The 15,385-nt window shown below is 41.1% G+C and overlaps 2 protein-coding genes across 2 annotated transcripts in view; both read right to left on the reverse strand.

Moving 5' to 3' along the window:
• DNAAF4 (dynein axonemal assembly factor 4) overlaps nucleotides 1-15,385 on the reverse strand; it is a 227,520-nt gene that overhangs the window by 32,469 nt on the left and 179,666 nt on the right. The gene's annotated exons all lie outside the window — the stretch shown is intronic.
• The window catches only part of PRTG (protogenin), a gene marked incomplete at its 3' end in the record, with an annotated part of 71,746 nt that continues 62,524 nt past the window's right edge, over nucleotides 6,164-15,385 (reverse strand). Inside the window, exons 14-21 of the mRNA XM_079318049.1 lie at nucleotides 14,664-14,791; nucleotides 13,728-13,898; nucleotides 10,108-10,290; nucleotides 9,435-9,555; nucleotides 8,345-8,510; nucleotides 7,205-7,378; nucleotides 6,712-6,884; nucleotides 6,164-6,629 (exon numbers count right to left, since the gene is read on the reverse strand). Of these exons, the coding sequence (XP_079174175.1) occupies nucleotides 6,164-6,629; nucleotides 6,712-6,884; nucleotides 7,205-7,378; nucleotides 8,345-8,510; nucleotides 9,435-9,555; nucleotides 10,108-10,290; nucleotides 13,728-13,898; nucleotides 14,664-14,791 (1,582 nt within the window). The remainder of the gene's footprint in view (nucleotides 6,630-6,711; nucleotides 6,885-7,204; nucleotides 7,379-8,344; nucleotides 8,511-9,434; nucleotides 9,556-10,107; nucleotides 10,291-13,727; nucleotides 13,899-14,663; nucleotides 14,792-15,385) is intronic.

Below are 15,385 nucleotides of genomic sequence, written 5' to 3' on the forward strand. Positions count from 1 at the left end.
GAGCAGCTGCATTTTCAGTCTTTCTCACATTGAACATTGGGTTCTAAAGGTGTAAATGTGCTGGGGAAACTCAGCAGTGCAGCTTTGTCAGCAGCTTTCCAGAGCAACTGCACTGAAAACCACATTTCACACCCCATGAAAATAAAGCAGAGCACATCTTGCATGGGTGTTCAGCAGTGGGACACAGATTTAGGTGAGAAATAATTCCAGCTACATAAGTGATAAATGAATACATGGTTGGGAAAGTTCTGTGAAATTCAACAATAAGTTCAGTTTACTGTCTACCCCTTTTTATGAATCCAAGTGCCAACAATATCCCCATCAGCTCTGACTGAAATGAGGTGCTGTAGTTTTTATCTTTCTTGTTTTGAGCCACTCCTCAGAGACACTGGAAATAAAGTACCAAGTAACACTTTTACTAAGGAAAACTTTTATTTTAACTGTGCAATCAATCAGTATTTAGACAGCAGTTTCATAAACATTTGGCATTTAAACTTCTATTATTTTTTGGCATGACCTTGGGGTAGTATATAAACAACCCTGGAGGGGGAAAATGAACCAACACACTAGGTAACATTTACTAGAATGCTAAAAAAAGAAAAACAAATCCACATTATTAAACAAAATAGTTTTTCAAAGACATTAAAAAGTTACATTCAAATCAGGGCAAACATTAGCTTCCCTCATGCAATGGAATTCATGGAGCTGATCCCCTGAGACAAATATAAAATTAATACAATTCAGCTCCATCCTCCATTAGCCAGTCAGCCATTGCTGCCCTTAGAAGAAAATGGCACAGGGAGTGAAAGGATCCAGACCACCACAATGTCAGATACACACCTGGCTCCCACACTGGCAACTCATTCACAACTTTAAAATTAAAAAAAAAAAAACCAAAAAACAAACAAAAAAAAAAAACAAACAACAAAAAGAAGCCAAACAATCAAAAAGCAACAATTTGTATAAATCAGTTTTTCATATACAGTCAGTCTTCACTGAAAACACACCAGGCAGATGCAATGTGAGTATATGCAACCATGAAAAGCTGAAAACTACTTTTTTTGAAGGAGCCCAATGGAACCACAGGGCCCAACACAGCAAAGCCTTAAGAATGTTTTTATATCCCTTTGGAGTCAGTCAGGACTGGGCCCAGCATAAATCTAGAGGAATTTCAAATAAATAAACTTACATTTGAGCCAAATTGAATTTGTGTTCTTTTCTCTGTTAACAGAAAGTGATTTGGGTTTGGACTTGTGTTGAAGAACTGTGGCTTTTGAAACACATCCCAAAATAGTTTTACTGTAGAAAGGTGCTCAGCTTTTCCTGCAGGCAGGAATTCCTCTGCTTTAGAGATTGCCTGCCCCTAGCAGAGCTGCAGCAACTGGCAAGTGTGCAACAATTGTTCAAGGTAACAACCACCACTTTAGCAATTACTAACTGCAATTCTGCTTTCAATTTTATGAGAATGATGTCAGTAAATTGATTTCTGTGAAATGCCACCAGCATTACACCTGTGCAGCTCTCTGTGGTTGCCATGAATGGGATTTTTGGCTAAACTTGGAGTGCCCTGCAGAACCTACCAATGTTCCCCATGTTAGGAGATGGACTTTTCCCTGCATGAACTTCATTGAATGAACAAAAATTCATAAAATGAACAAAATGAACAAAAGCTCAGGGTTTGCCCAGAGTAACATTTTATGCTTGTGTACACCCAGGCTGCAGCAAATGAGAAGTCATTCAAGTTGACTTGATTTGCAATGAAAAAAAGGTAAACTGACTTGAAATACTCAGTGTTCACTGCAGGCTAATACTGGATTCTTGGAGAGGTACAGAGGACCTCACTTACCTTACAAAAATCCATTTGCCTGTGGGAGTTTTAACCATCTAAGATTTCTGTTCTTTCAAAGTAATAGTACTGTGAAGATTTAAAAAACAAACAAAAGCTTATTTTGTTTGTCCAGACTATGCAAATTGAATTACAAATTAATTCTCCCATTGGCTTAAAAAGAAACAGGATGAGGACCCTGATTTGAAAAAGGCAAACAAGAAACTCATATCTAGAGCATGGGAATAAACCCAGAGAGGGAATGAACTATAACAATAATTAAAAATAGGTAAAGCAATATCTTGATGCTCTTTTCTGTTAAAAATATCATCAGTTATCCAAAAAAGTGGAGAGCTAATATAGGAAAATACTGAAAGTGATATGTAGATTTTTCAGGTTTCTCTTACAATAGCAGAGCTATTAAAAAACAACCAAGTGATGTGCCCTGTCCTGCACAGCACACACATTCCCAATCCTGGATAACTCCTGAAAGATGCTTTGTATCTGTTCAATATGAAGAAATCACCCAAGAGCAGCTTGGGCAGACTGAGCATTGGGCTTTGGCTCCAGCCTTGCTGTGGCTCTGAAGGGCAGATCCTCTCTTACAAACACCATCACACCATGGTGAGTCAGTTCTGAGGTTTCCTCTGTACGTTTTGATGCTTTTCAAGTGGTATCAATGGTAACATTTTTGCCTTTTGTTAAAGCACAAGGGTTGCACATACACTCATTACACCAGCCATGGCCCCTTAGTTCTTCCTACACTTAAACAAAATCAATTCACATAGTGTAACACTCAATTCCACATTTATGTTCATCTTCCAGAACATATTTAGTAAAACTCACAATTAAGAAATTATATTTTTTTTTCTCCAGGACCCAGTTTCTACAGACATAACCTAGAAGAAAAACCTGGAAAACCTGAAACCAGTCTGCCTGCTGTGTTCTGCCAGCTCTTTCTAGGCAAATGGAATGAACAAAGTGAAAAACTCATTCCCTTAGACAGCCAAAGGTATGAATTTTGAAAAAAATTACCATCTGTAAGATCATATTTATAATTAGATTCATTGGTTTCAAGGTGATGAAGCATTTAAACTTTCAAATTTTGCACTGTTACAATTATGAAGGATTGGTTCTGCTATTAAATTTAGTAGAGACATTATCAATCCCTACAACTTTTCTGGATATTCCTTTGCTTAACTTGTCAGCATTTTCAATCATAAGACAAATTTTCTCTCACAAAGTCTTGTGAAATATTAGTACTAGCCATGAATTTTTAGGAGAGGATTTTTGTTCTGTAGTAATCATGACTGTGCCAAAGGGAAGATATGAATGTAGACTGGGTTCTGGAGAAATGTTTTATATTTGGTTAACATAAAAATAAAAAAAAAAGACAGAATAATTAATGCCTAACTAAGCTTGCCTATATGCTGAGGTAACCTTAAATATCTTTGGTTTTCTTTATTTGCTGATAAGAAGTACCTTAATAAAACACTAAATGATTAATCCAGTTCTGGATGCACTGCTCTCTAATACACTGAGTATTTTCAACTCTTTGGCTATTGACCTTCAAGCATCTCTAGAAGATTGGCAGATTTTATTTGAAGTCCATTTCCCTCAGATTATCAGATATCCATAAATTAAACTACAGAATGGGTCTTTGGAAGGAAGGATTTATAATATTTACCTGTAACAAGGATCATAAATTATACCCCATTGCCAGTACTTACAGCAAACAAGTCTTTGGAGGAGCAGTTACCATCTGCATATCAGCTCTTTCTGAATGCAACTAACACAAGAGGCTACTCTGAAAGATGAAGTGTGAAACTTCATGCTACAGTTACACATTCTTACTCTAGTTCTGATTAATTCACACTTTACCTAACTAAAAACAGTACTCTGCTGTACACTACACATTCTGCCTGACAAGACCAAAAATAAATCTTTGGTGAAAAAGGTTTTCTTTTTCTTCAGCAAGTAGATAAAAAATTGTTAAAAAATATTTTTTTCTTAATACTGTACTATTCATCGACTACATGCTGGAGAAAAAAATCACACTTGGAATTCTTTGGAGATATCTGCTGGCATTATAACTTTCTTTAAAGGCTCTTGTAACAACAAGGTAGTTAAAATTGTTGAAGCATACAACTCACCTATGCAATTGGCTACTACAATCAAGAAGCCCTATTGGTTTTTGTTAGTAACTACTTATACAATAAAATGTATTCAGCTCTTCAAACCTATAGCTTTTTAACTAGCTCATTTCCTTTTGGACAATATGTGGCTTCCTTCTCTTCCACAGGAAAGTCTTTGGTACAAGATCATTCTTCAAGCATTTGAATCCACACTGTTAGAGGTGAATGTGCACTGCTTGCTTCAGACTGGCAGCAGTTCCAAGGGAAAGAGCTCCAGGAACCAGAGCCAATTCCTCAGCACAGTGCAAGCACAAGAGCAGGGCTTACCCACAGCTTCTGACCACCTGCTGATGCTGAGGAGCAGCACAGGAGTCAGCCTGGCACACCTGGAGGTGACATCCCAGCACCAGCAAAGTCAGTGGGACTGTCTGACAGACTTAAATAGAGCCAGGAGTTCCTATGGTTGATTTCTCACAACATTATATTTTAAACAATTTTTTTTAAAGTAAAAACATATGCCTAATTTTTATTTTTTTTCTTTTTCTTTCTTTCTTTTTTATTTTTAAGTAGAATAGGGAAAGAGGTAGAGTGAGAAGAGGGCTGGATATAGATACAGGCAAGTTATAACATTGGATGATTCCAGCCCCCTCCCTGTCTCTCTCTCTCTCCTATTCAAACACAAAATGATACCCTGTCAGTTTGCTCCACGTTTCCGTGAGGCAGCTTAAAAGTAACAAACTGTTCCCTGAGTACAGGAAAAGACAACAACAACAAAATAAAAAAAACCCACTAGAATAATTTTTAAAGGAGGTAGTATAAAACAGGAATTGCATGGGTTCGAGGCAGTAGCAGCACTCACCTCTTTCAACAGACTCTTCAACTAAAGCTCTGGCTTTTTTATTTCTCATGGTAGCCTAATCAGAGTTTTAGATGTGGCATATAGGTAAAGTCACTCCCTGAGCTAAAATTCCTGGCTAATAGCACACACTAGGTGAAGGCAAGGAGCAGGTCTGCATCCTAACAACAGTTCTGAGACATTCTATAATGCTAGCACTGCTTATCAGTACCCAAAGATGGGTAAAAATGAAATATAAACTCATATTACAGTTTACTTAAAACATCCAAAAAGCATTTAAGGCATCTTTCTGTACTCCAAAGGAACTTTATGAATACTAAAAAGGAATAAGGCAAACCAGTAATTTCATAATACATAATGCAAGGCACCACTGCTAAGAAGGACTGTGACACTGGAATACTCAGCATTCTTATCTATTCCATAACTCTCAGGCAAAGCCAAGCTGTTGAAAATGCTGAGCACTTCTTCATTTGCTACGATTTTTAGCCTTAACTGTGAATACAGGGGCAATATTTGTCACACTGAGGGGACATGCCCCAGGGATACAGCATATGCTGCCAGCAGCTGCTAGCTCAGGTTTCTGGGGAAAGGCACTGTCCTAGGCTTACTGAGGGTCCAAGAAATCAAGAGGTACAAAAGATTTCATGTGACTGTGTATGTGGAAGTTCCAGTTCTCCCAGTTTTTAACAAACTCTGTGTCACCCACATGAAATCATAACATTTTATAGTCTGAGGTTTCCTTCTTTTTAAAGACAGAGCTTCAGCTAAACAATCTTGTCCGCCAACCTATACAACTCCCTGATCACTGAGTACGTACACATGCATACTCACACACACACTCACTCAACACATAACTGCAGGGGGGATGAGAACAAAAAACCCCAAAATAAAACAACACTACTAGGAAGTATCATCAGTTCCATAGCTGAGACCAACTAGAACACAAATGAGGTAAAGCAGTCGTCATTCAGAGTTCGCCTCTCGGCAAACTGAGGTAGATAGTCAGCAAAAGGGCCAACAGCCTTCCCTTTGCTCCAGTGACATATTTAAACTCTAGTCAGAAATCTTCACTCCTTTCACATTTTTTGACCACTGAACATTCAAAACGAGTGAGCTTTAAAAAAAAACAACCCAAAATATATGAAAAAAAAAACCAAATCAAAAACCCACCAAACCCCAACATTCAACAGAAGCGTGGATCCCCCGCTGGGTTAGCCAGGCTCTCCAGCACGAAGCTTTGGCTCTGTTCATTGTCCTTGGAACAGACGCAGGGGCGGCTGGCGGCACCGGGGCGGTCACTGTGGCGGTCATTGGGGCCATCACCGGGGCGGTCACTGGGGCGGTCACTCAGGCGGTCATTGGGGTGGTCACCGGGGCGGTCACCGGGGTGGTCACTCGGGCGGTCACTGGGGCGGTCATTGGGCGGTCATTGGGGCGGTCACTCGGGCGGTCATTGGGGCGGTCACCGGGGCGGTCACTCGGGTGGTCACTGGGGCAGTCACTGCGGCGGTCACCAGGGTGGTCACCGGGGTGGTCACTCAGGCGATCATTGGGGCGGTCACTGCGGCGGTCACTCGGGCGGTCATTGGGGCGGTCACTGCAGCGGTCACCGGGGTGGTCACTCGGGCGGTCATTGGGGCGGTCACTGCAGTGGTCACCGGGGTGGTCACTCGGGCGGTCACCAGGGTGGTCACCAGGGTGGTCACTCAGGCGATCATTGGGGCGGTCACTGCTGCGGTCACTCGGGCGGTCATTGGGGCGGTCACTGCAGTGGTCACCGGGGTGGTCACTCGGGCGGTCATTGGGGCGGTCACTGCAGTGGTCACCAGGGCGGTCACTCGGGCGGTCATTGGGGACAGTCCCCGCCGCCCGCAGCGGCGGCTCCGCCCGCCGGGCTCGGCTGCAGCTCCTCGCTGGACTCGTGCGAGAAGCGGCCGGAGTCGCCGGTGTCGTGGCTGCCCTCGCTGTTGGCCGAGTGCTCCGTGTCCGAGGGGCCGCGGGCGGAACCGTCCCGGGCCCGCAGCACGGGCGGCCCCGGCTGGTACCGACACACCAGCCTCCGCTGCGGCTGCGGGACAACACACAGCATATTTAATTTGTATTTATATTGATGCAGACTCTCTGCACAAGTAGTTAATGCAATGCAAAGTACACAGAAATCTTTCTGCTCACAGATACAAAGGCAAAGGCAAGTAAGCAATCAGTTAAGGGTAGAGTTACAGTGTCTGCCAACTGTAAAGAGTCAGTGTCCTAACAACTATATCTGTCAGATAATGGAATTTCTGTAAGACTTTACTATGGTGAGATAGAATACCATCAACCTTACACAACTGAAACTATCCAATTAGTACTAAGACCATTAAAGATGTTTTTCCATGAACAGAAAACTATGTATCTTCCTTTGCAAAGAGGGTATTGCAGTAAAGATTGTGCATTTCTGCCCATTAGAGCAATTACCTCCTCAGTTTTCGCCTTCTTAGCATCTTGGAAGAACAGCCACCTTTTCTTGCCATTAGTCTTTGTGACAGGCCCATAGCTGTTAATAATCAGATCAGATCCTCCCTACAACAGAGGAAGATGCAGACATTTATTTTAATAAAGTAAATTTCTGAGATACCTGAAAATATTTTTCTATTCCCACCTATTGGTTCCATACTGAAAATGAAGACAAATGAAGCCTCAGCAGTGAGTCATATTTTGTGGTCTGGTACCCATCTGCTCAAGACAAGAACAGACGACTAAACCTGGCAATCTTTCTGTCCAGACTCAAAGCTGCTATACTGCAGGCACACAGCAAAATATTCCAGCTACTGCTCTTGCTCTAGTGCCTAGAATGTGGCCACTCACAGGCAGTGTCTGTGCCTGCCCTGGGTCCATTTCCATTCCTCAGCTCCTGCACACATCCCCAGGGAGCAGCTGCACCCAGGTTTGCAGTGTGAACAGAACAAGCCTGAACTCAGTATGGCTGCATGTGAAAGAAGGGCCACTGTGGTGCTGCCACACTGGACCCCTGGAATGAAGGTTCTGCACACCCACTGCACATCCTGCCCATCTAGGCTAATTTATCATTTTACTGAATATGGGTTTATACACTGCAACATTGTCTTACCAGCAAAGATACAGAAAAACAATACTTTTCTTAACACCTGCTTAGTGCCGTATTTGCCTAGACTGTGCACTGAGTTAGGTGCTGGCAAGGACTCTCACTCATCTCCTGGGACCAGCAGAGATCACTGAGCAGCCCTGGCTCTATGGAACCTTTATCCTTTGATGCTGTGCCAGGGCCAAACCCTGCAATCTGCAGAGTACAGTCAAAGACAAGTGTACTCAACCAGATCTCCAACTGAACTTCCAGATAAGTCTTGAAAATTTGAGCCTGGATTGCCAACTTTGTGCTCATCCCATTAATAAAAACCTCCTGGAGGTTTGTAGGATATATATACTTTACTTTTGATAAGGACTCCAATGTTATAACGATGAATTCTAAAGAAAGACTTCTGACCTGGGAGTTAATAAAAGTCACAGTACCTTAGCATCAATGAAGCTGTTTCCCACTATCATTGGCAATAAAGATTCTTCATTCTCTGCAATTCCTTCAATATTCTTCTCCATCTCATTAGGACTGGCTAATGAGATGCTGGTATGTGACAGCTGGTCAGTGCTTTGCTGCACAGGCTTAGGAGCAGATGCTTTCCTACACAATGTTAAGGAGAAGTAAAATTGAACCACAGGAATACTATAAAAAAAAAAAAATCAAGGATAAACTTCAAAGCTATTATTAATCAAGTAATCCTGGTATATTCTTGGCATTTACATTTTGTTATATACTCCTAACTCTCATGGAATTTAAATGTTATTGCTTGTGATAAAAATAACATCTGCTTCCAGTTAATCATACACAGTAGGGTACAAGCTTATGTGCAGACAGGAATTGTCATGATTAGTAATATTACTTGGAGGAAGTAACCACTAATGACATTAGTGGTTTCTACCATACTACACAGTTTCCCAATCCATGTTTTTCTTGCATGTAAACTAAAAAGCCCCTGTTACTGAAAAACACTTTCAGAGAGTTTTGTAATTTATTATTTCAAATGACTTATATTGGTTCTGATCCCAAAGTATTGGACAGAGTCACTGAGCCAGTTTATACCCTCTAGCAGGTGATGACAGACACAGACAGTGGATTGCACCACTGCAAAGAAATTGCATCATGGATCTGCTTCAAAATCTGCATCATGGAACTGTTTTATGACAGAATTCTTGTCCAGCAGCACCTGGGGGGTAAAGCCTTGCAAGCCAGGTGAGAGCAGGCTGGAGGGATCAGCAGGAGGAGCAGCATGGTTATCTGACCCCAGACAGGGCTTCAGCTGCAAACATGCATCATACTGAGCTGCCAAAGCACCACCACTGACTCACTCTGTGGCTTCTTCCTCCTTTTCATTGAAAAGGGGCTCAGATAGAACAGGAAGAGCCAACAAAGTGCTTTGTTTCCAGCACTGGTAGAAACAGGTGAAGAGACAGAGCACTTCAGAGAACTTAGCACTCTTGGAGGAGAAGGCACATCCAAGAGTGAGTGCATCAAAAAAGAGCTCAACCCTCCAGAACAAAAACATACCTGGCTTTACTGCGATAAATTAAGATCAGGATGCAGATAAGGATGCAGGTCAAGGCTATGCAAACCCCAACAACAATGCCAGTCATTGATTTCTGGTCCAGATGGTAATAGTCAGAATAAGCTGTATCAAAAAGGAGCATAGAAAGACTCAGTAAATAAGAAGAGTTAACCCCTGCTCCCTGTCAGGAAATTAATAAGGTTACAGTTACAACCACAGAGACAAATGTTTCCTTCTGATGAGATTTCCAGACCTTCTCTGCCATACATTTTTATACTTTCGAAAACAAAACTTGTAGACCAGAGGAGTGTCTGGTCAGTGCAGTCCTGGAGAGGAGGAAGAGGACAGACCCAGTGCTACTGGGATCTCAAGCCAGATAAAGGAATTAAAGGAAATGCCTTAGAAGACTGGCTGCAAAGTTAGTAATGCAAAATTCAAATCAGTTTTGTATTCTCAGTTGAAAGGCAAGCTTGCCATTTCTGAGCAAGAGAATTAGACCTGTTATGAGTTGAACTGAGATAAAAATTCCAGAATTGTTTCATTTAGAAGAAGAAAATGCTAGGACTGCCACACAAAAACCAGAATTGTTTACCCAGAAAGTGGTTACAGCTAAAACAAACAGGGATCTTTTCTCCCCAGTGCTTGTGACAGAGTAATCAAAACATTGCTACTGACTTGTGGAATCTCCAGAATCCAAGCGTTTGGGTCTCTGGTTAGACTCTGATGTCTCCTTTGGCAGGACAGCAAATTCCACTGCATTTGAGAAGGGTCCCTCTCCCACTTCATTGGAGGCTGCTATTTTAACCAAGTAAATGTTTCCTGCTGCAAGGTTTTCCAGCAAAGCCATGGTCATTGCTCCTATGAAAAGATATGATAAACAGTTCCAGTTGGACAAAATTTTGGGAAAAGACTCAGATTCAGACATTGGGACTGACAGTTTTTCCCAACAGCACCTCTAAATCTTACTTGAGGATTGTGATCACTTTGATACATTCTACCCTGCTATATAAAAGCTCCAGAATGAGCACTGGGCTTGCCTTCTCACCCCTTGTTTCCTTTCTCTCCATTCTATTTGAACACAGGGCACTGGGAAGTGCCAGTATAGCTCAAAACCCAGATTCAATTATCAGCTATGGCACACAGCACACCAACCCTAAATCTGGCACAGCTGCATTTCAGCCTTTATGTTGTGATCACACCTGCAAGGAGATGCACCTGGTGTTAACCAGACTGTGAGGCAGAGAAACCAGAACCTTAAATCTCTGTCATACAGAACGTGTGTGCCTCTCCTCCACCTACTGTACCATGAATGTGAATGGAAAGTGACACAACAGAAGAATCCAGGTTCAGTTTATCAAATTTCAGGTCTTGTTAAATGAACAGGACAGCTCTGCAAGAGTACCTTATACCATGATTTTAAAATAAAATTAATCCCTATTTAGACCTGTGTAGGCTTCCTTGATTTCTGTGCATCTAAGCTGTGCTACTGAGAATATTATAGAAAATGTCTTTTTCATATGCTAGGGATTCATTTCCTAAAGTCCCTGAAGGCAGGAAAAAAGATTAAGAACATAAATAGGATTCACTAGCATTGTCCTTAGACAGGCAAAACTCCTATCAAAGTCAATGAGAGCTTTTCCTAGCCAGGGACTGCAACTACTGCTTAGAATTCCAATTCGTTTGTACAATACCTGTGTTTCTTGATACCATAGAAATATGCTGGTTTTACTTCCTTAACAGTGGCAGTTCCAGCACTAAATCTCTCTTCCCTTTCACATACTCCATTTACTTTCTCAGACTTAAGTCAAAATTTTAACTTTTTAAATCAGTTTGAGAAATCAAAGTTTATATTATCATGGGAGCCTATAAAATATAAGGTTGTTTTGTTGACAGTAAAGATTATAACCTACTTCAAAAGCTATTTCAGTTCTTCCATTAAAAAAAAAAAATAGCTGAAAGCATTTGAAGTAAAATGTGAGGTATCTGTAAGCAAAGGAGCTGCAATATTTAGCACCAGCAAGGTGAAAGGTCACATTTCAATATCACAGGCTCTTTGCCACCAGCTTCTTTCCAATCTGCTGCATGGCTAAAGCAAGTGAGCACTTGGTACTGATTTACTGCACACCAAGAGAGCAAGTCTGTAACTCCAGATCCACTTGGAGAGAACCAGGGAACAAGGGGGAGGTGGCTGGAGGATAACTCACGTCATGAATCAGCCCCAAAATGCAGTTATATTTCCTGGTTTTGCCAGGCCTAACAAGATCAGCTGAACTGGGAGAAAATTTCCTGCATAAACTAAACCCCATGATAGGACATTTATAGGTTGCAGGGTTGATTGGTGCTTGTTTGGTTTGGTTTTTTTCAATATTTTTATTATTTGAGGGGATTTCTATGGAGGCATGAAAATGGAATGGAGTCAAGACTTCACAAATCTACTGCAGAACAAGTTTAGCATCAAGACAAAACAATGTTATTTATTGCATAGAGTTAACTGATCTAATCAGAATAAATGTATTAAAAAACCCAAACCCTGCTTCTACCTCAAATTACCTATGAAAGGACTGTCACAGGTATTTGCCCAATTTTATCTCTACATACTAATTTCCTTCCACAGACTTTGTCATCTATACTTTAACTAAGAGCATAACAGTCCTAGTGTGTCGAGGTGCCTGAATTCCACACCATGCCTCACCCTAATATATCTATCAAAATGCAAAATTTGTGGCTCTAACATTGATGGGCACAGTAATACACCAAGATTTATAGCTCTCCATTTGCTCATTCCCTCCAACACTTTCAGTATGGAACACATGAAAATGTTTACTGTTATTGCCATCCTGTCACCCGAAATCTCTGGTGAAATACAGAGATGCTGCTCAGTTCCACAGGCATGACTGAGCTGAACAATGTATCTGAAAGCAATTCAGCCACTTTGCTGCATGCAGCAAATACAGTGCATCACCAACAAAATGACAAGACTTAGTCTTCAAATATAAGCTCTCTGTGAATTTAAATCTGCTGGGTCTTCTATTGAGTAAAAAAAACCAGTAAATTTGTCCTTTAATATAACAATATCTCTGTTTCTTCCAACAATTTAGTTAGACAACTTTATTTAAATTACTGTTTCATTGAATAATTTTAATAGTGAAAACCCATGGGCTCAATCTTCCCTTGTAGTTAGACCTGATTGATATTTCAGAGACTAGTTTTATTTCACAAATCTAGTTTAATAGTCGTTTTCCACCTTTCAGAGGGGCTGTTGGTCCTTTGTCCTCTCTTCAGGAGCAACATGAAGAGCAACAGCTCTGAACTAGAACAGCTCACTCCCTATGATGGTGAAATGAATTATCCTCTTTGAGAGCACACTCGTTAAGTTTTTAGAATTATCTCCACAGAAAATGCACAGCCTCACTCTCTGCTGACAGCCAAGCTTCCAGCCAGGTGACAAAAGAGAACAACAAAACAGTAACTCTTCCAGGGCAATCCTCTTAAATTGGCTGCTCAAGCACATGACTTCACTCTGTAACACTGAGCTTTCCTCTCTGGTTTAAGACATTATTAGAACATTATCTATTCTGAACTACCTCTGCCTATTTTAACTACCAAGAGAACAATAAATGCCTTCTCCTTTTTTTTTTTTTTTGGCTGCAGTAGAAATCTGTTCTTGATTCAGCTCTTCAAATCCCAGTATTATTCAGAAAAGTGCCTACAAAAATGTATTCTATCTCTACACTTAATCACAGAGATGTGACAGCAGCATACCCAAGATACTGTGAGATTAGCTGGGGCTCAGCAGTAGAATAGAGTCAGAGAGTTAAATTGAATTTGCAGAGTGATTTCCTGGGAGTAGGAGAAAGTTCATTAAGCAAACTGAGATAACTGGATTGGCAGTGATCGACAGAAACATATAAACCCACACAGCCACATTTAGACATTTATTTCAGGAGAGCAAGGCATCTTAGAGACTTCAGATTTGAAAGAGAGCATTTACAAAATGAAACCATCACAATCATGGTTACAGTGGAACTAAGATGGATGTAATTGGATTTATAAGATATTTTGGTTTACATGCACACACTGAGCTCCAAAGCAACACAGAGAGCCCCTTATCTCCTCACCTTCTGAATATGAGCTTGTTTTTTAATACATCTGCCCATGGCAAGAATTCTAAACTAATTGGAACTTTTATATGAATTTATTACATAATCCATAGCAGTAGTGTAGTCCAAGGTTGCTGAAAGCAACAAAGCATCTTACAAGTAGCATTGTTTGTCCAGTTCATGATTTTAGTTTACCTTCTCTGTGCAACACTTGCCATTCCCCAGCAATCCAAGATTTCCTGGATGCATAGAGGATAGTGTACCGTGTAACAACAGCCTCAGGACCATCAGGTGGCTTCCAGGAAACCAAAGCAGTATTATCCTCTATCAAAGTCACCTTCACTCCTACTGGAGGGCCAGATGGTGCTGTGAGAACAGTAACACAATGCTATTAGGCTAACCCAATTTACATGCAATTAGATTGTTCAGAAAGGAGCTGATGTGCAGTTCTAATGGCCACTGCTACATCCCAGAAACCACATTGAAACAAACATCTACTGCTCCTCAGAGACACTTTACTGTTAACTTCAAACCGGTCAATAGCTTAGATTTATTCTGTAAAAGCAAGTTTCCTACTTTTCCATCAACTCCAGAATGAAACAGTTACTGACAACCCCCCTTCCCTACTTTGTGAACACACAAGTACCTCTCAAACGTTGCTTTGGTGAGAACATGAAACTGAGGGTGTGGATTTTCCCACCAAGCTGACAGTAAATCAAACCAGCAGCTGAGGCAGTAGATGTGTAACAAAATTTCAGTTTCCAAAACTTCTGGGGTTTAAAATATGTTTTTATAAATGCCTATGAATCAGCCACGCCTCTTCAATACATACATATTTTAAAGTTGTTAGTCAAGTTATTTCTATTCAGTGGCTGCTGGTAGTGAAAACATCACACTTCATACAAAAATCAATGCTGATTTAGGGTGGATTTTGAAGAAGAATTTCACAGTTCCAAAACAGGGATTTCCCTGACAGCATTCTTCTATCTCTCACCAAGAAGAGCACTGTGTGTGTCTCAGAGGAAAGGATTTCTCTCACACACAATTAAAATTCATAAGCAGTTTTTCAGACCATTTGGTTTACAGAATATTCTTTTTAGAACCACAGGGTCCCCTCTCCTGGTTCCTTACCTTCAGGGAGGGTGGTGTGGTACACTACAGGACTCCAGGGACTGGAGAGCTGGTCCACGTGCAATCGAACTGCAAATTCATACATGGTTTTTGGCTCAAGACCTTGAACCAACATATGAGTCTCTGACCTGGACAGGTGAAGGAATAAACACATCAAAGGGCAGCAGTTGAACTGAAGATCCCCAAATCAGATGTCTCAGTCACATGAGTAGATTCCCACTGTCAGTGCAACAGGACAAACCAGCCCAAGTCCAGGCACGTGGCACACTGTGCTGCCCACCTGGAAAGGGAATTGCACCAGCCCTGGAGCTCCCAGGAGATGTTATGTCTGCTGTCAATTGATGTGAGGTCCAGTTTTTATAAATGATGCACAAACAATATTATTGGCTGGGTCACCAGCAGGAATCCCAAACTCAGCTCTGTCCACACTTGTCCACAGGACACTGTTCTTCAAACTGCAAGCAGTGTCACAGCTGACAAGGAACGTGGCACTGGCTCTTGGATCTGCTTCCCAGTTCAGAGGATGTATAGGCAACATTCCCTTCCACTTATGGCCTCCAACCTCATGTTTAGGGGATAAATGTGAATGCTCCTTACCCATCTGGTAGCAGTATTTAGTAATATATTAATTGGAGAGTTGATTCTATTAATTACAATACTGCAGTTTACAATTTGATCACAAAGTCAATTGTAAACATTTATTTTACTTTGATTCTGGGGCA

This window comes from Erithacus rubecula (genome assembly GCF_903797595.1).
Source record: "Erithacus rubecula genome assembly, chromosome: 14".
NCBI classification, from domain to species: domain Eukaryota; kingdom Metazoa; phylum Chordata; class Aves; order Passeriformes; family Muscicapidae; genus Erithacus; species Erithacus rubecula.